Source organism: Vombatus ursinus, unplaced genomic scaffold (genome assembly GCF_900497805.2).
Source record: "Vombatus ursinus unplaced genomic scaffold, bare-nosed wombat genome assembly UNPS02014802.1, whole genome shotgun sequence".
In the NCBI taxonomy this organism is placed as follows: domain Eukaryota; kingdom Metazoa; phylum Chordata; class Mammalia; order Diprotodontia; family Vombatidae; genus Vombatus; species Vombatus ursinus.
In genome coordinates, this window is record NW_020954580.1 from 423,662 (window position 1) to 444,786 (window position 21,125).

Here is a 21,125-nt window from a genome sequence, read left to right on the forward strand (position 1 = left end):
ACACACACACACACACACACACACACACACACACACACACACACACACACTTTAAATAAAGGAAAAATATCTTAAAATTGTCAGTTTCTGTTCAGACTAATTGACATTATCTTGATCAAAGATAGATCATTTATTCTAAATAAATTTTATATATAGAATATCTATTTTAAAGCTTTGATAAAGTGCTTAACTAATAACCTGAAATCATGTACTTAAGGAATAGTCAGGTTGGAGTATATACTGGGAAAGTACATTTACTGGAAAATTCTATTGTTATTACCATTGGATATTATAGCCCAACATCTTGCCCGAAAAAAAGTGCGCTCACTCCTTATAGCTTACCCTCTCTCTTCTTTCCTTTTGCCTCTTTCAGTCCTATCTATCCTTTAAGGCATAGCTTACCTTCCATTTCCAAAAGCCAGGAGAGATAAAAGCTTCTCTGTTAGAGAACTGTGTGATGTTGGAAACGTCACTTAATCTTATGCCTTATTCTTTCTTTAAAAAATTTTTAATTAATTAATTTTTCATTTTAAACAGTCACTTCCGTAAGGCTTTATTCTTTATCTCTATAAAGAAGGCATGGGACTGAAGGAGCTCTGGGTTCTAGGAGTCTGTGATTCCTCCATGAATCCTTTCCTGAGCACTTTAGCATAAATCCCTCTACTCTTTGAACTTAAAGCCCCTAAGCCCTTACAAGTACCATCCATTTGGTGCTTAATCATATGATCTCATAGATTTTTGCCTTGTCTAATTCTTTTAACATTTTTCTGTTTGTCTTTTTTCATCAACTTCAATGTAGATTCTTGAGTCTGGGTTATGTTCTTTTATCCCCTACTGCATCTAGCTCATAGAAAACATGCATACACATGTACATATCTTTATGTATTTCAATGAATGATTGATTATTCTTGTGCTGAGGAAGATTGTTGTCCCCTGAAGCTGGCAACTTGGCTGTTGATGTCTTTCTAAGAGTGCCTATGATGTGATTGGAGGCAGGTAAATGTTAATAGATTCCTTCTCCTCACTCCCATTCATGAAGGCCATTTTTGGGTCCAGTCTTCCGTAGGTGAGGTCACTGTGGTCCTGATGTCAAAAGCAGTTAAATTCAGTAAATTGCTGAATTGCTATTCAACTTTCTGAGTTCTGGAGGTTAGCTCAGTTTCTATTTTAGCATCTTGGTGTTCAGGTTGGTATTGATTTAGCCTGTGGCTTTCCTGAAAGTTCATTTCTGTCATTGGTGGCCATAGTGTTGATGTTCTAGAAAAAAACTTAATCCTGAGGGCCACAGAAATAATATTGATTCTGGGCTACTATTGTGCAACCAGGATTAGGGTCTAATTTAGTCCAAGAACTAATGGAGACACTCAAGGCCACAACAATTCTAATATACTGTTCTTGAGGGTACTTACGATGGCAGATCATCTAAGTTTCACCTGTGTCTTTTTCAAGTTGCTGATAATAGTAATGGCTCCTCTAGAGGCATTTTGGTTCAGCCATACACCAAAATGAATTTGGGCAGAACTAGACTGACCTAAGGAGTATTTTGTCTCATTGCTGAACTTGATATTTGCTAGCTGTGATGTAACCCATAAGAATATTAGTTGCCTCTTGTGAGGAGATTTAATGAAATTTATTTTCTGAATAATTTCTAAAAATTAAATTTATTTTTATCATTAGTGTGAATTTAACCTCATTTTAAAGTGTTAAATCAACTATAACTTTAAAATAAACTTATTAAGTGAATTCTAGGAAAAATTATATTTGGTTATTCCAATAGAGACCTGAAAGCTGTGGCTTTATAAGTTTTTGTGCTTCTTCCATTAATGTTGATCAAAACATCTTTCTGTCAGTGTCTTAGTAAATGGTCTACTGAGTTGCCATGGCCAAAAAGAATAAATTATCACTGAAAATTTGGGTACCCAAAGATTTGGAAACAAAGTCACTGCCTGTGAATTGGTGGAATGTCTAAATACCTCTTGGTACCTGAATGCAATGGAACATTTCTGTGCCATAGTAATTGACGAGTTATTCCGAGCAACAGGGAAAAACTTAGACTGATACAGAAAAAATGAAGTAAGCTGCACCAGAAAAACAATGCACTCATGAGAATGTTTATTTGTAATAGTGAAGTTCCTGGTACATAGTTGGCCCTATATAAATGCTTATTCCGTTCCCACCTTCCACTAAATGGAAGGGTCCCCAAAAAGGGAAATTGAGCCCTGTGTAATTGCCAAGCTTGGTCCTGGAGAAGAGTTGAGAAAAATATACTCCCTTTTCTTTCCTGCAGAGGCATAAGGGACTAGAGGAGGTTTCTCTCAATATCATTTGAAATTCAGGATTCTGAGGTGCAGTACAAGGAAAGATGGAGCACCACAAGATAGAACAGAGAAAGTAAAGTAAGCCACCTTTATTGAAGGGAAATACTCCCAACAGCAAAGGTAATCAGGGAGGGTGGCAACAAGTCAGGTCAATTGGAAGACCATTGGGAAGGGTGCAGTAAAGACAGTAGATTGTTAGTAGGGCTTCTTCTCTGTGTCAAGCAGAACCAGGTGTGGGGGGTTAAGGGTGGTGAACAGAGCAGGGAGACTGGACCTGATGTATAAGGTCCAAATTCTGGGACAGGTGCTTATTCATGCTGAAGAGAACCCAAGGGAAATTGGTGACTGGTTACCCACCCCGGGCTAGTTGATTTTCAAAGACAGCAAGAGGGACTTTGGGCTGTTGTTGCAGGCCTTCAGGAGGCTAATTCCTAAATTTGAGACTCCACAGAGGCTTCCTTCAGCAAGATGGGGGACTGAGATATTGAACAATATTGAATATATTGTCACTGTCATATGAAAACTGGTCAGCAAGAGCAGGTTTGGCAGCTCATATGATCTTGTCTGCCACTCCACATGGGTAAGCCCTTTTATATCTTGATATTTAAAGCCTAACCCCTTAGTTTAGAAATCTTTGCCAAGGCTCTCCAAAGGTAGAAAGGATGTCAAAGCAAAGGTTTGATAAAAATGACTTTTGAGAGATTTATGTTCCAGAACAGGTAGAACAGGATGACCTCTGAGATCTTGTAATTCTGTGATTCTTAGCGGAGGCTGATATTTTGATTGTTTTGGAAATGTATTTTATTCAAATACACCAACTTGAGTTATAAAAGAGAGTACCTGGACTCAGGATATTTCTTCTTCTTCTTATATATAGTTATTCAATTGTTTTTATTCTGTGTATTTAAGATTTCTCTTTCCAAGTTGTGAAGTAGTCCAAGCATTCTGGAGAACAGTTTGGAAACAGGCCCAAAGGGCATAAAATTGTTCATACTTTGTGACCTAGCAATACCACTACTAGGTTTGTATCTCAAAGAGATCAAAATAAAGGGAAAAGGACTTATTTATACAAAAATATTTATAGCAGCTCTATTTGTGGTGGCAGAGAAATTGGAAATTGAGGGGATGCCCTTCAATTGGGGAATGGCTGAACAAGTTGTGATGGAATACTATTGCACTATAAGAAGTGCATAATGGTTTCAGAAAACGTAAGAAGACTTATTTGAACTGATGCACAGTGAAGTGAGTAGAACCGGGAGAACATTGTACACAGTAAAAACAATGTTGAAAGAATGATTAGCTGTGAAAGACTTAGCTACTGTCAAGATAAATGATCCAAGATCATTCCAAAAGATCCATGATGAAAAATACATATCCATTGAGAGAGAGAACTGATCAACTCTGAGGGAAGATTGAAGCATACGTTTTAAACTTCCTTTCTTTTTTTTCTTCCCTTTTTTTTGTGTATGTTTTCTATTGCAACTAATATGGAAATATGTTTTACATGATTTCACATGTACAATTGATATTATATTGCTTGCCTTCTCAAGGGCTGGGATGGGGGATGAGGTGGGGCAGAGGGAAAGAATTTGGAGCTCAAATTTTTAAAAAATGAATGTTAATTTTTTTTGCATGTAATTGAGAAATATTTAACAAAATAAATTTAAAATATATTTAAAAAATGATTTCTCTCTCCAGCTAAATTATCAGAGTGGAATGTGAGTCTGTATATGAGATTTCATAGTATTCCCTGACAGAATTGATGAATATGGAGGTCTCTTAATGTTTTCAGATCACTAGGGTCCATTTTACAAATGGTCTTTCAGTTGAGTAAGCAGTATTTTAATTGTCTGAAGGATTAATAGTTTTTTTTTTTTTTGGCTAGGCAATGGGGTTAAGTGACTTGCCCAGGGTCACACAGCTAGTAAGTGTCAAGTATCTGAGGCTGGCTTTGAACTCAGGTCCTCCTGACTCCAGGGCCAGTGCTCTTTCCACTGTCCTACCTAGGTGCCCCAGAATTAACAGATTTCAACAGAGTTCACCTTTATTTCTTCCTTCTGGATCAGACTTCATACCCAGAATTCCATTTTGTAGCAATGTAATCTGTAATATAAATGGCAAGCAAATTTCAATATGGAACAAATCTTTCTTTTTTCTTCCCCTTGTGATTTACAGCTGGTATGTATGTGCCTGTGCTTTCTAATCATTCTTTCTTTTTGAATGCATTTTGGTTTGGATAAACATTTCTGTTGATGTACCCTGCCATGTGTTAAAATTAGTTAAAAGTGGTTTGCTTCTTATTACACAATATAAAAAAAAGCACCAAAGGTTTGCAGAGGTCCATAGAAGAGCCACCATGAGGTGAGGTCACAAGAACTGGTATGATTTCATCTGGTGGAGAAAATTGAGGGCAGACTCATTCATGTCACTGTCTTTGGGTATTTGAAGGGCGAGTTATACCAAGATGAGTGAAAAATTATTTTCCGTATTGCCTGGGGACAAAACCCTGGGAAATTGGCTTAAACTGCATCATGAGAGATTTAGGTAAGCAATGGGGAAGATTTCCAACCAATAAAACGAGATTGGCTGCTAACCGACATTGTAGGATCTGTTTTTATGGTGCAAACCTGACCAGCCTTTAAAAGAGTAAAAAATTGTCAGGTTCTAAATAGATGACATTAATTCCTTTTTCCCTTCCTTGCATATCATAAATGTGATCAATAGAATGGAAGGAAGATGAGCGAAACGTACAGCTTTGTTTTACGATCTTGGACTTTTGAGCAAAACATTCTTATAGAGTAACTAGTCTGACCCCCTCGTTTTACAAATAAGGACCCACAGCCTAGAGATGAAATGATTTGTCCAAAATCAAGCCAATATTCGATAGGAAAGCTGGACAATGATTTTATTTCCCTTTATCGCCAGGGTAGTGCTATCTTTATTTCCAATTTTTACAAAATGGATGCCTTGCTGACCTTTTATGCTCTTTTTAGAGCTGGGGTTCTTCCTAATGTGAGTTTTGTGAACTTTAAAAAGAAATAGTTGGGTAACTATATTTTAATATGATAGGTTTTCTTTGTAATCCTATTTTATGTATTTTAAAACATTTTCTCAGAAGGGTTCCACTTTACTGCCAAAGGGGTCCAAGACACAAAATTTTCAAAACCTCTAAAACTAGAGAATGAATGAATGTAACTTTCCATCTTCAATATCTTGCCATTTCCAGACATTTCTGCCAGACCTTGAAGCCAATGTCATGGTAGAAACATTTCCTATAGAACAATACTTTTCCCAATTATATTTCACTCAGAATTTCCCTAAAGTTTTATTTTTTCTGATAATAAGCTTTTTCATTTTACAGGTGATGACAGCAAACTATTTCTGAGTAAATGAAAATTCAGTTAGATTAAAAAATTTTAATCAAAATACAAGTGAAACCCAAGAATTTGTTGCCAAAATGTAATCTTGTTATAGATAAATTCTGTGATTCCTTCCAGCAGATGATCATGTGGAAGAAAGCCTATGTTTGTAGTCACTTCCCTTAAACTAATGAATCCTCTTTAAGTCCTTTGATAAACAATATACAGATTTTTATTTTCTTTACTAACTTGAAAGAAGGCCACACCCCTAGGATAATAAATTTAGAGCTGGCAGGGTCTCAAAGGTCATTAAGAACAACTCCTTCATTTTATAGGTGAAGAGACTGAGGCAGGATTTGACTTTGTGTTGTAGTTCAGTGCTCTATGCATTATACCATATCGATGGAGGGAAAAGGTAGTGTACAATAAAAATAATTACATTTTTATTGTTCAGTCATTTCAGTCATGTCTGATTCTTCATGACCCCATTTGAGGGTTTTCTTGGCAAAGATACTGTAGTGGTTTGCCATTTCCTTGTTCAGTTCATTTTACAGATGAGGAAATAGATGAGGCAAACAGGGTCAAGTGACTTGTCCAGGTTCATACAACTAGTAAGTGTCTGAGGCCAGATTTGAACTCAGGTCTTCCTGACTCCAGACCTGGCATTCTATTCACTGCACCACCTAGGTGCCCTAAATAATTACATAAAATTATGATATTAAAATTCATGTAACTCTTTGCTTTCTTCCAAATTTTCCCATCATATATGCTAAGAGATCTATAATAAAAATAGCACTTAGGTTTTATACAAAGCAGATTTTGGATAAAAATAAGGTATTTTTGCAGACCAGTAAGGTAAATATATTCTATGAAGTAGAGAACATTTCAAAAACTTTTGTTTGGGTCGAGTACCCTCTTAAGCTGCTACTACTATTTAAATTTCGTCTGGGCCTGTTGGACTTTGGTAACTATCCTATCATGTTTATAAGCTTCTGAAGGTTTCATAAGAGTAACTGAAGAAATATGAATGGAGTCTAACTCATTTTATTCCCAACAAGCTTTTTCAGTGAGTTCTTTGGAGTTCCCACTCTATATGGTTAGGATCCAATAAGAATGACTTTGGTTTTAAGGAAAACAATAACAATGAAATAAATTCTGGTTTCAAATGTCACCTTCAATCTTGGGGGGAACATTGGTAGTAAAGTGAAAAGAATTCTTGATTGAGAATCAAAGGACTTGAGTTCAAATCCCAGCTTTCTCATTTCCTACCCAATGTTTTGTCATGCATGTCCCTTAACTTACCTATGTCTCATTTTCCATATTTGTAAAATGAAGTTGTTGAACCAGATACTTTCTAAGGTCCCTTCCATTTCCATGATCCTGTGATATTATTGATTGAAGTAACTTTAGTCTCAAAAAATAATTGATCACTTTTGGAAGTCAAATGGACCTGCAGGCTATAACTCCTAAATTGATCACACCTTTAGGTTCTAAAGGCAGAGGTTTTAATTGGGGTCCGTGGTTAGATGTCAGGTAGTCTGTGAACTTGGATTTGTTGTTGATTCGTTTTAGTTGTGTCTGACTCTTCCTGACCCCATTTGGGGTTTTCTTGGCAAAGATACTGGAGTGGTTTGCCATTTCCTTCTCTAACTCATTTTACAGATGGGGAAACTGAGACAAACAGATTTAAGTGACTTGGCACAGGGTCATACAGCTAGTAAGTGTCTGAACTTGCACTGGAACTCATGAAGTCTTCCTGACTCCAGGCCTGGCATTCTATCTACTGAGCCACCTAACTGGCCTGTGAACTTGAATAGGAAAAAAAAATTACATATTTATTTTCAGTAACTGAAATTTCTTTCAATTATAAATGTAGGCAATAAATATTATTCTAAGAAGCCTTCTTTACCCGACTGCCAAAGAGATCACAACACAAAAAAGGATAAGAACCCATTTTCAGAAGCAAATCTATATAGTCTTTTAAAAATCCCTCAGAAATAGGGAAAGAGAACTCATAAAAAAACCTATTTTTCAAATAAACCACCATATTTTAAAGCTAACTTGAAAAAATATTTTTTATTTTCTGTTATTTTTCATTTCTACTTCTTTTATTTTAAAATTACTTTTTAAGATAAACAAGTCAAATTAGATAATATGATAACTGACCTTGATTCTTACAACCCAAATAAAGAGTATGATATTACCTTCAACTAACACATGGGGCCTTTTTCCTCCTCTCTTCTCTTTATATTTGATTTCTTCTGTACCGTTTTTCCTCTTCTTTTCTCTATACCTCTCTTCTCATCCTACCTTCTTATTGCTCTCAAGATATGAAACTGAAGCATACTTTTTCTTTTACTTACTGAATTAAATTTTATACTCTTAATTTTAAAAAATGAGTTGAACATTTTGTATTTCTCTCTTGAAAACATGCCAAAAGGGAAGTGCTTTTTATTTGTAACTTGTTTCCCCTCATGGGGGCTCTCAGCAGGAAACAAACAAATGTTGGCCACCCTTGCCATGAATAAACACCTTGAAATTTTTTTTTGTATATAAAATACTGTGATTTGAAGTGAGTGCTATGCTGTATTGTTGACAGACCAGATTATACACATGCTGGCAAATATTATTTTTTCCTCAGTCTTTTGACTACCGGAAGAATTTCAAGAATTTCTGCTTTCTATAGTTTGGCTGCTGTTGAGATTTTGGCCATTACTCCTGTGTTTTATTTTTTCTAGATCCATTTCATATTGCTGTTCAGTCGACAAGGGAAATTAAGGCTGCAGAAATGGTATACCACACTCCCTGATAAAGAGAGAAAAAAGATCACCCGAGAAATTGTACAGATGATTCTGTCTCGTGGTCAAAGGACTAGCAGTTTTGTTGACTGGAAAGATCTAAAACTTGTTTATAAAAGGTGTGAGTAACTTGATGAGAACTTTTGGGTTTGGGGCATGATTTTAGAGATTTGTTCTAAACTTGAAAATTACTCAGTTTTCCAAACCAGTCCTACTTTTTGTCCCAGGCATTGTAAAACAGGAGTCAAATAGTCAAGCCGTGAATAGAGTTATAGAATTTAGAGTTAGAAGGTGTGCTAAAGATCATTTAGTTTGTTCCCCACATCTTACAGGTAAGGAAAATGAGGACCAGAGAAGTTAACTTGCTCCTGATAACACAGCTCGGAAGTGGCAGAGAGAGCAAAGGTTCAAACCTACATCTCTAATTTGCTGTTTCCCTTTTACTAATATAGACCTTTCTTCTGCCTTAAGAAGGAATGATGCTCCAATTGTTGCAAATAACCTTGAAAAAATCTAAAATTAAAGGGGTTAGGATACCTGAGATGGTTGAGGGGAGATGGAGTGGGTGATAAGAGTTAACTCAGCAGGAGAACAAATATTTAATGATTTAGATGTCAGCTGAGGTCTACCAGCTGAAAAACCTGAACCTAAAAGAATTCCAAAATCTCAGAGAGCAATAAAGGAATTTAGAGGTCAGCACCTGAACACAAATTGGCACTGGAACATAGTGATTCAACAAGTGGCCATCTAGCCTTTGCTGGAAGACCTGGATAACCCATTATCTACCAATGCAGCCCATTCCACTTTGGGGAAAGCTCTCATTGTTAGGAAGGCTTCCCTTATCTCTAAGCAAAATGTGTCCCTTTGCAACTTTTTGCCCATTTTTAAAACCGTTGCCAAACAGAATTTGACTTTTTTTTTTAAAAGCTTAAAAAAAATTTTTTTTAATTATTAGGCAGTTGGGGTTAAGTGACTTGCCCAGGGTCACACAACTATTAAGTGTCAAGTGTTTGGTCTGAGGCTGGATTTGAACTCAGGTCCTCCTGGCTTCAGGGCCAGTGCTCTATCCACTGTGCCACCTCACTGCCCCAGAATTTGGCTTTTCATAGCTGCCTTATTGTCAGGTTTGTAGTCCATCAGTTCTTCTGCAGAGACTCATTCTTTTTTTTTTTTTTTTGCTTCTGTCATTCTTTTAATAACAACAATAGCTAACACTTATAGAGCATCTTTTGTGTACCCTGCAAAGTGCTATACTATTAATAATTTAATTTGATCTTCACAACAACCCTGGGAGGTAGGTGCTATTATTATCCCCACTTCACAGATGAGGAAACTGAGGCAAACACAGGTTAAGTGACATGCCGAGGGTCGCACAGCTAGTAAATGTCTGAGGCCAGATTTGAATTTAGGTTCAGAGACTCATTTTTAGGGAAAAAAAAATAAAAGAATAAATCACATTCCCTTTTCTGTTTTCTACCCTGTTAACCAGTAAAAAGTAGCATAGTACTTATCTATAGTTCCCAAAGAGCATAATAAGCCACTCCCATTAGCTCTAATAGATTCTTACATTCTGTGAGCCAAGCTAGTAGAACAACCCTAGAATATTGATGCTGGGTGGGACCTTACAGCTTTTCTAAGATGGACGTCTTTATTTTTACAGATAAGACATATGGGGCTTGGAAAGGTTAAGCTCAGGTTATGTATTGCAAGAACCACGTTATGTTCAGCAGTTTTATTGCAAAATGAATTCGAGTGTATTGTAGCCTTAAGTTCCTGGAGCAGAAAAGTATGCCCAAAGAAATGTTTTCCAGTGGGAGACTTGCTCTATTTAGCTAGCTTACCCTTTGGGGTAACTTTGGGCTGTTCATGATAGATACAGCTGTGGAAAATAGAAACACACTCATTTGTTACCAGTGGAAACAGTGCTCAGTCTGAAGGTTAACATTTCAACATTATGATAGAATGTTAGAGACCATCTGATACAGGGGTGGGGAACCTGTGACCTCGAGGCTACAGGTTCCCCACCCTGAAATATAACCTCCTCATTTTAGAGATGAGGAAGGGAGGCCAAGAGGAGTCAGATGATCCGCCAGGGTCACAACTATTGAGTGGTCCAGCCAGGATTTGACCTTAAGTATTGTATCCACTATGACATCTAGCTACATGATTCATATTTTGCTGTATCTAGGTAACGAAAGGGCAGTTGGCAAATAAACAGTTCTTTGATTATGAGGGAAAGGTTCTTTGGAAAGGAAGTAAAATATGTGACCTTCTAAATTTTATTGGGAGGAAATATCTCCAAGTTGTTCAGTATTTCAATGAATTTTAATTTTCTTTCTCTCTCTATTCTAGATATGCTAGCTTATATTTTTGTTGTGCAGTAGAAAATCAGGACAATGAATTGTTGACGCTAGAGATTGTACATCGTTACGTGGAATTACTAGACAAGTATTTTGGAAACGTAAGTTTTACTTTGCTATATGCATGAAAGTTAGCAGAATCTTTCAAGCAAAATTTACCTCCCCCTTTCATTTTTGTCATTATTTCCTCATCTTTGAGTCTGTACATGAAAATGTCAAACAAATCCAGGGGTCATATATTCTAACTTATGTTTAAGCCCATACCTTAAGACTTCACTGCCTTCATGATATTATGGACAGGTTGTTGTTCAGTCTGTCTGACTCTTTGTGACCCCATTTGGAGTTTTCTTGGTAGTTATACTAGAGTGCTTTGCCATTTCCTCCTCCAGCACATTTTACAGATGAGGAAACTGAGAAAAACAGGGTAAATGACATGCCCAGGGTCACACAGCTAGTAAGTGTCAGAGGCCAGATTTGAACTCAGGAAAATGGGTTTTCCTGCCTCCAGGCCAGGTGATCTGTGCACTATGCCACCACCTAACTGCCCCTGCACAAGTAGTATAAATATTTTGGAACTGATATTTTCTCCCTAAATCCATTTCTCTTCCTAACTTCCCTATTGCTATCAAGGGCATTATCAACTTCTTAGTTACCCACATTTATAACCTCAGTGTTTTTCTCAACCCCTCATTCTCACTGCAAATATCCAATCAGTTCCCATCATCATAATGATAGCTAACATTTATACAGCACTTACTATGTTCCGGGCACTGTACTATGCACTTTACAATTATTATCTCATTTGCTCCTTAAAACAATCCTAGAAAGTAGGTGCTGTTATTATTTGATTGATAGTAACCATAGCACAAACTTCAGTTTAGTGGTGGAAAGTAGTCATACAATCTCTATATATCTGTTTGTCAAAAGAAAGTGCTATACAAATAAAGATTATCTACTTAATGTCAACCACAAAGCAAGACCATATATTTATTACTAGAAACACTTGAAAAGAAAATATCATTATTTGTTTTTTCCTGTTTCTGAGTCTACTATTTTAAGCTGCTGTTATCTGTGCCTGGCACATAGTAGGAGCTTAAGAAATGTTTATAGACTTAACTACCACTGTGGTTAGTGATAATAGACCCAGATTATAGACCCAGATTTTCACACACTTTTGTAACTTGTAGACTATGCATTGTCTCATATGTTATGCCTGAACTTAACAATACTTTAAAAAAAAACCCTCAAAAATAATGCTGTATGATGAAAGGCTAACTCTAAAATATTATAGCTTGTTCAGAGTCATAGATCATACATAATTATTTCCCTATCTGATATGAGGTAAACTTGATATTCCCTACTCTTCTTCTTTTGTGACTTTTGGAGGATTGGGGAGTAATGTAGGACAAACTTCCATTTACATAATTTCATTGATTTGGCCCTTGTAGCTCTAGTTAAAAGTTATGAGGGAAAAGCTTGTAGTGTAACATAAATAGGTTCTATCATCTCTTGGAAAGAGAGGATTTCATATCCATTAAATATATCCCTCCCTTCTCCCATTCCCTTTGTGCTCACAGACTTTGGCTATCTCTCAGTCCTCCCCAAATGTCACTAAAACAGTGGTTGCAGCTGTCCTGCCTTTGTTGTCTGTCTTCATAATACTGATATGGTACCACAACGTAAACCACATCTGACTGAAAAATGAAGATGTCATAAGATTCAACTGTGCTTACTCTTTGTTGACTATAAATAATAATAGCTCACATTTATATAGTTCTTGACATGCATTATTTCATTTGATCCTCAAAACAGTTCTGTGAGCTCATTGATGTGGGTCCTCCCTCCAGTGGTGTGGAGAGCAATCCATCTATAAGTTCTCATCCTGTAGTGTGCTTCTTAATGTTCACCAATATGTCCTCCATGGGAGGGCCATCCAGGGTGTTGAGAGTAGTTCTCTATCTCTCTTGACATTGGTGGCTACCACTGGTCTTTCCATCAGTTATCACTCATTGTCGCAATATGACCAGCCCATCTCCTTTTCCAGTCATACATTTCTTATATGATATCCTATATGCATGTTATCCCTTATAATTCTTTTTGAGTAATATTTTGAGGATCTTTATGCCCACCATGCATTCCTCCATTGCCTTTTCCATTGATTTGCAAGCCTCACTGAATAAATATTGATGTTGAAAAGATGGGCTTTGTTTTCAATAGGACATTGGGATCATTAAAAGCTCTGTTGTTTCCAAAAAGTTCGTCCTACCCTTTCCCTCCTATTCAGTACTGGCCCCACTTTATTCTCCATCTTCGCTGTCCAAAGTATAGACCAAAATAGATTGAGACTAATAGACTAAGTCTGTAGGCTGTCCATAAAAATCTCATTTCATAGTCTGAACAATAGATAATTTTACTCCACTTGGTTTTTTTCATTGTGGATAGCTAGGCCAGTTGTGTGTGTGTGTGTGGGTGTGTGCGCACGTGCATAGATCTCATTTAGCGGACTCTGCAATATTCTGGAGCTTGATGCAGTCAGCTCCATGTTGTCTCAAAGTAGAAGACCCCAGAAAGCTAGACTTTCCTTCATAGCTGTGGCGAACACCTTTGTAAATATCCCTCTCCCCATTTTATACTTTGCTTGATATTGCTAACCATAGGGTAATTGAATAGTTATCTCAGTTAACTTTTTTTTTTTTCAAAAAATCTTACAGATGTTGATGCGCATAACTTCTAAATAAAGTTTATTGTTGTTTGGTCATTTCAGTCATGTCCAACATTCTGTGACCCCATTTGGAGTTTTCTTGGCAAATATACTGGAATGGTTTGCCATTTCCTTTTCCAGCTCATTTTACAGATGAGGAAACTGATGCCAAAAGGGTTATGTGACTTGTGCAGGGTCACACAGCTAGTAAGTGTCTGTGGCCAGACACTAAATAAAGTACTTTTTAAAAAAATAAGAATTTAATCAGGAACTATCTTAAGAATCAAAATATTTACTTTAAAATTCTTTACCCCTCTTCCCACACAAAAGTCTTACCTGTTTTTACAATTAAAATACTAATGCATCTGCATCATCATTATTTTTTATGTTGAGTCTAATTGAAACATACTCAAGCAAAAATTTCAAAAAAAGTGCAGTTCATCAGGGAATTGAGAATTACAAATGGAGGCTCTAGGATAGGGTATATTAATGTGAAATTAGTGAACTTATTTTTTAAATTATTTTGATAACTATATTTCAATATAATTGGTTTCCTTCATAGTCCTGTGTATCTTGCATTTGAATAAACCTTATGTTCTCAGAAATATTATTCTGAGAAGGAATCCATAGACCTTGCAAGACTGTCGCAAAGGGATTCATGACACACAAATGGTTAAGAGCTCCCACTCCAGAATTTGAAATATAACTCACCAAGACATTTTTCCTTGGCTTTCCTAACAAGGAAAATATCTATTAAGTTCTCTACTTAGGGAGGTTAACTTTATGCCATTTCTCTTCCCCTTACTCCTCAAATAACATTTTGATATTTTCTCTGACAGGCCCATAGGCATTTTATGTATATAGATTTAACAGTGTTATTTTAAGACTACATTGTTTAAAACTTTTCCTGGTCCCACTCCCAGCTATTCTTTTCAACCCCATCTTTGGTCAACAATTCATTTATTGCTGTATTTATCAGACACTTATTAAATGCTTGCTTGTATGTAGACTACTGCTAGATGCTAGGTGAAGTAACAAAGTTCAGCTAAGACAAACTTCACACCCTAGAGGCTTCATTTATAATTCTCAGCACTTTCCTTAAAGAAGAACTCCAAATGTTTCAGCAAAGTTTACTTGATTTTAACTGGACTCAGTCCCTGCCCTCATGGAGCTTATAGTCTAGTAGGAGGGTAAAGTTTCAAAACAGATTAATTTCCTACCAGCTAGCTATACTCCTTGGTATCATCATTCCCCCTCCAAGGGGGATTGAGATTGCTTCGGCTTTGGTACTCACATCTCATCAGTATCCTTACTTACCTCTGTCCCTTCGATTAGAGGCTGGAGGTGAAAACAACAACAAAAACAACTCCTCTCAAGGCCTCCTTTTAAAGAGGGTTCAGCAGCTCAGTCAGCTCTTTATTTCCCTCCAGCTGCACTGATTGGTTTTGACTCCACTATAACCTTGCCCCATCACTGGGCACTCTCTTGCACTGTCCCACCCACCCTAGCTTTCAATTTTCTTTTGTGTATTATCTTTTCTCTATTAGATTGTAAGTTCCATGAAAACAGGGACTGTCTTTCTTATTTATATCCCCACTGTAGTAGTTACATAGTAGACGCTTAATAAATATTTATTGTATAGTATTGTAATATAGATAATATGAAATGATATATGCATTAGACAGGTGAAAAAAGCAGTCTAGCTTGCTGAAGTATAGAATACTGAAAAATTGGAGAAAGTTAAAAAGTTGTCATCTGTCCTCTACTTTGTTTTGTCATATTACTTTGTCCCAAATTGACCTAGCTGTGCTAAATGTGAACTAGAATTGACTTTTGGTCTCAGCTTATCTGGAAAAATTTGAGTCAGAGTCCTCAAGACAGTATGCTGGTTCTCAAGACAACCTGCCTCACTCTTTTTATCAGTAATGAATGTGAAAGCGCTAGAAGGGTCAGAGAATAGTGAACTCTTCTCTTGATTTAATCTTCCATTTTATCTTGAAAGAATTTTAGCACTTTTTTTTCCTTTTCTCCTTTTCTTTGTTTTGTTGAACCAGAATTCAGTGTGATAACAGTGTATTGGTGATTAAGGCATGATCTAAAACTGCTTAGTTTGATGGCTTATGACCCTAAGATGTTCATTAATATTGTTGATGATAAGTAAAGGCTTCTGGCATTTCTCAACATTGCTCTGTGTCAGTAAAAATAAATTTCTTTCTGTAGGCTTTTTCTTTGTAGGTTTCCTTTGAAACATTTCCTCCTTGCCCCCAAGAAAGAATTTTGCAGAAGCTGTTGGGACTTTAAAGAACCCCAGATATCTATTAAGAAGATTAAATTATTAAGTATTAATAAGGGGTAAAAAATCAGCGCCTTTCTCTGACTGGGGAAAAAAAATCTTGCTCATTATGTAAATTCTGTCTCCTTTATAGAATGTTAAAATTCTAAGTAATTCTATAAACAATTAAACGATTCCATCTTTTACCAAGTAGTAAGTACTAGCCCCCTTTTTGTAGAGGTTAAAGTGGAGGTCAAGGGGCAGCTAGGTGGTGCAGTGGATAGAGCATTGGCCCTGGAGTCAGGAGGACCTGAGCTCAAATGCAGTCTCAGACACATAACACTTGCTAGCTGTGTGACTCTGGGCAAGTCACTTAACCCCAATCGCCTCACCAAAAACAAAAACAAACAAACAAACAAACAAACAGAAAAAAACAGAAAGAAAGTGGAAGTCTCAGAACAGGAAAGAAGGCTAGAAACAGAGCTCGAGCACCTGGATTTGAATCTCAGTTGTCCGGCTTAGTACTGTATTCCCGTGGCAAGTCAAATTGATCTTCCTGGGCCACAGTTGCCTCACTTGTAAAATTTAGAAGATTGGATTAGATGTTCTGTGATGTTCCATCAGTTCTACTTCTCTGATCCTATATGTTCCCATAAGACTGGGGTTTTAGTATCCACTTTTAGATTATGCATATGAGCGTTCAAAAATATTTTGGGGTTTTACCTTCTAGGTCCAATTCTATCATATTACTGTTGTGTTTGACTACCGTAGTATTGGTTTTATACCTTGAACTTTTCCTATTATATACTATTTGATGAAAGGGACCCTAGAACACATCTCGTCTTACGTCTTACTCAGCCTCCCATTTTCCACGTGAAGAATCCAAAGCCGAGTAAGGTTAGAATGATTGCTTTTAAGTCCTAAGGGGCAGCGCCAGAATTCCAACTCAGATCATCTAGCTGCACGTCTGGAGCTCTTCCCTCTACACCATGGTGGTTCTGTCCTCATCTTGCCCATCTTTATTTTTCAGCTATTTTGACCTCTAGTGACTGTAAATTTCTTAACTCTCAGTGTTATCTGCCTTGGTTTTAGATTCTTAGAGGCTTTGACTGATGAACTGAGCTCATTAATCCATTCAACAGATGTGGTGGCATAGTGGATAGAACCTTGGACTTAGAATCAGGAAGACTCCTCTTCCTGAGTTCAAATCTGGCCTCAGACATTTACGAGCTGTTTGACCTAGGCAAATCACTTAACCCTGTTTGCCTCAGTTTCCTCATCTGTAAAATGAGCCAGAGAAGGAAATGGCAAACCATTCTAGTATCTTTGCCAAGAAAATTCCTAATGTGGTCTTGAAGAGTCAGACACAACCGAAGTGGTTGAACAACAACCACAACAACAGTGTTCAGGATATCCTGAGTTCGGAGAAAGGGTTTGAATTTTTATTTGTGTTTGTGCTATGGACCTGTGATGTTTTTGGTTTAAGGACAGCCCTGTGATAATGCAGCCAAGTAACTGTTAGGCAATTTACAGTCTCGAGACTTGCCTGGGGCATTGAGAAGCTGAGTGACCTGACTGTCTGGGGGGTCCCACAGTCAGTGTGAATCAGCAGTTAGAGATATCAAGATAAATAAGAAATGGTCCCTACCCAGGAGCGGTTTATATACTGTGCTGGGGCTGTTTGACTTTTATCTTAGCTCCCTGTGTTACTTCCCTTCTCTGTGCCCTGACATCTGATAGATAGCTCTGTGTTTCTTATTCCTATCTGACTCACTTCATCCTGGAGTCTGTTTAGAGACCCCAGCCCTGCCACTGTCTACCGTGCTGCTGTGTCAGAGCGCTGCACTGCAGTAGTCACGAGGCAAATGAAAGGTACTACATAGGAGCTGAAAAAACGGGATTTGGATTCAGAGGACCTAACTTCTAGGCTTGATTCTGTTGTTTACTACCTGTGCGATCTTAGGCAAACCACTTCTCTCTGGGCCCCAGTTTCCTCATCTATAAAATGTGGGACTAGATGACCTTTTAAGTTCCCTCCCTCAGCTCTAAATATAGAATCCTGATTGATGATTCATCTAGCTGATGATAATGAAACAAGGAGCCTTAGAATTAAGGTATTGAAGCCCCACTTAATCTTGTGGGTTCAAAATAGTACTTCCATTTAAAAAGCACTTGGTAAATGGAAAAATGCTATGGAAATAGGAGGTATCATTAAAATAGTAATGCTTAGTGACAAGCAGGTGGCCTTGCTGCTGCCGTTTGTCTTTCTTGAAGAGGATCGTGGCATCAGGGAAGTGATGCTGTGACATGCAAGTGAATTGGATTTAAGCGAGGGAGGGCTGTGTAAAGTTACCAGCCTTATTTTCTCCTCTGGAGTCGTCTGGTCCAGTGGCAAAGATATAGACCAGGAGAACCGGAGATGCAGTGGGAGACCTTGGCCTTTGCAAGCTAAAATCTTTAACAGGTCTCAGTGTGACTGAGGCAATGCCCATTCAATGATTAAGGCTAAATAAGAAATGAGGCAAAAAATGGCCTCTCTGAAAAAAGAAAAAAAAGTAGATTTGGAAGGGGAAGACCTTCAGGTTTCTGGCCAAAACAGAATTGCTATTTACATTCATTCTGAGCCCATCTAGGCCCAAGCAATGACCAAGTAGGGCTTGGCCTGGGACCTATTGTTGGCTAATCAATGAGGCGGCTTAGTGGATAGAGGGTCAGCCTTGGAAAAAGGCATAGCTGAGTCTAATTCCTGCCTCTCAGAACATACTAGTTGTGTGACCATGGGCAAGTCACTTAATCTGCTGTTGCTAATCTATGTCAAGGGAAAGGATTTTCTATACAAGGATTCCCTAGGCTGAAGAAAAACTGGTCAAGACAAAAAAGAAAGAAAGAAGGAAAGAAGAACAACCCCAAAGTAACACTGAAAATAAATTTCCAGTAGTGAAATAATGGGTCCTTATATTCCTCTTGAGCCTCTATCAACATTATATTTATGGAACATTCTTTTCCCTATTGTTGTGGGGATCACGGATAGGAAGAATATTTTAAATATTTGTGGGCCGGCAGAGAGTCCCTGCACATTACACAAGCCTCCTCCTGTCAGTGAAGAATAAAGAGGCAATAATGCCAGCCACCAAGTTTTGCTGAAATGGCTGTTTGTTGTCATGGCCTTCTGTTTATTTTTTTTAGATGCTCTTTGATTCAATTGAATCTGTCAACGAAAAACAATTTCCTCTTGGAGCCTGTAAGTTTATGGACTCAAATCTTTAAAATATTGAGCCATTTGCTGAAATATCTGTATCCAGAATGCAACTTGATATGCTTTAGGAACCAGGAAACCATTTTTCCTGGGAGCCATTTATTTGCTGTTACTGTGTAGATTTTGTTTCACTTATGCGGGCTTAGCTGCCTGATGCCTGTGAAAATTTTATGTCTGATAGAATTTTAAATGAGAAGAATTGATGTTATAGGAAATGACCCTACCTGCCACTGCTATAATTTAGCAAGGAATTATATCAGCCTTTCCAAATGAATCTAAGTTTGCTTCAACCCATTAGAGAACATAAGAAAAGATTAATAATATGGCAATGACCTACTTCTGAGAGAAAACCATGATTCTTTTTATTTACCTGTTTGACCTTGGGCAAATCACCTAATCTTCCTATGCCCTCAGTCTCCTTATCTGTAAAATGTGGACTACATAGCCTCTGGGGTCTAAATCTTGAGACAGGACAGCAGGAAATATCAATCTAAGAAATAAGTTGAGACAAGTTGATTCCCAGAGGACAAATGACATTTTTTTGATCAAAAAAATTCTGTAAATGTATCGGAAATGGTTTCAGTGGCAGTTTGTATCTTGTCAGGAGGATATCTGAGAGGACAAAGCCTTCAGATCTTTCCCCAACCTGTATAATTCTGTAATTTCCTGAGAGAATGCAAAGGAGTAACATAACCCCTAAATGGTGAGCTGCTGTAGAAAATTTTTTTTTTTGGTCATCCATCCAAGGCCTGAAAGGCTGAAGCCCTGCATTTGTCTGTTCCTGTGATGCTGTATTATTTTGTAACCTTAGTCTACCACAAGGGTGCATCCATTGCATAGGTTTGGTATTTGGACGGATGCTGGCCCGTGAGTGTTGATAATGCTACTGCAGGTTTGTCTTATGTTTGTTTTCATCCTACCACCAGGTCTGTGAGCTGGACATTATATTTAATTTTGAAAAGGCATATTTTATCCTTGATGAGTTTATAATTGGTGGAGAAATCCAGGAAACCTCAAAGAAAACTGTTGTCAAGGCCATAGAAGACTCTGATATGTTACAGGAGGTATGTAAAGGCATAGAAACATGAGGGAGTTTCCTCATGTTGAAGGAGGGCTGGGGAAAAGAGGAAAGAGGCTTAATTATCTCAGGGCCTGTTGTTTAATGATAGGCTTTTGTTTGTGAATAAGGAGTGCCTGTAAACCAGAGGAAAATGCTGTCAAAGGTAGCAATTCTTTGGTGCTATTTTTAATAAAACCTATTTTTACAGCTTGAAAAATTAATCTTGGAAAAATGTCTTCTGCCTTGGGGAAGGAGAGTTATCATAAATCACTATGCCGTTTGTCCAGAGGTATTAGAGCTTTATTATTAAAGGTGGAGTTTATTATTTTAATTAAAAATTTTCAACACCTCCCGGAGAGAGCCTGTATGATTGTTCCTATTTTCATAAATAAATGGAGAGCAGAGTGGCTTAAGTACCAAGGTATAAATAAACAGGAATCTACACCCAAGCTTCAGTTTCTGCTCCTAACACTGACTCCACAATGATTCAGGTGGATTATAGTGAAACTGATTTCAGAAGCATGATGGGAAATGTTCAAGTTCCTGACATTTCACAATATCAAGGCAAAAGTGGCCAGAAGGTGATGCCATCTTCTGTGATTTCCTTTTGAAGGCAACTAGAGCCTTTTTAAGTACCTTCCCAGATATGTCTATGCCAGGCTGTTATTTCAATCTCCTCCCCACCACAACTTTGGGCTCTGCACCTTGGACTATCCTGGGCTCCTTAATTATGCCCAGATCCAGGCCCCACAGCACTTCAGGCTATTTCTATGCCATATACTTCACCTTCACTATTTCCAGCTCCCCTTTATTGTTGTTTTCCCTCATTAGAATGTAAGCTTCTCATGGGCAGGGATTGTCTTGCTTGTGTGTTTTTATTTGTATCCTCAGTGCTTAGCACTGTGCCTGTCATGTAGTATGTAATAAATTTCCTTCCTTCCTTCCTTCCTTCCTTCCTTCCTTCCTTCCTTCCTTCCTTCCTTCCTTCCTTCCTTCCTTCC

General features: G+C 37.6%; 1 protein-coding gene across 1 annotated transcript in view; it reads left to right on the top strand.

Moving 5' to 3' along the window:
- Positions 1–21,125, top strand: part of AP1S3 (adaptor related protein complex 1 subunit sigma 3) — a 75,352-nt gene that overhangs the window by 49,372 nt on the left and 4,855 nt on the right. The window contains exons 2-4 of the mRNA XM_027873718.1: positions 8,416–8,594; positions 10,828–10,936; positions 19,991–20,128. Of these exons, the coding sequence (XP_027729519.1) occupies positions 8,416–8,594; positions 10,828–10,936; positions 19,991–20,128 (426 nt within the window). The remainder of the gene's footprint in view (positions 1–8,415; positions 8,595–10,827; positions 10,937–19,990; positions 20,129–21,125) is intronic.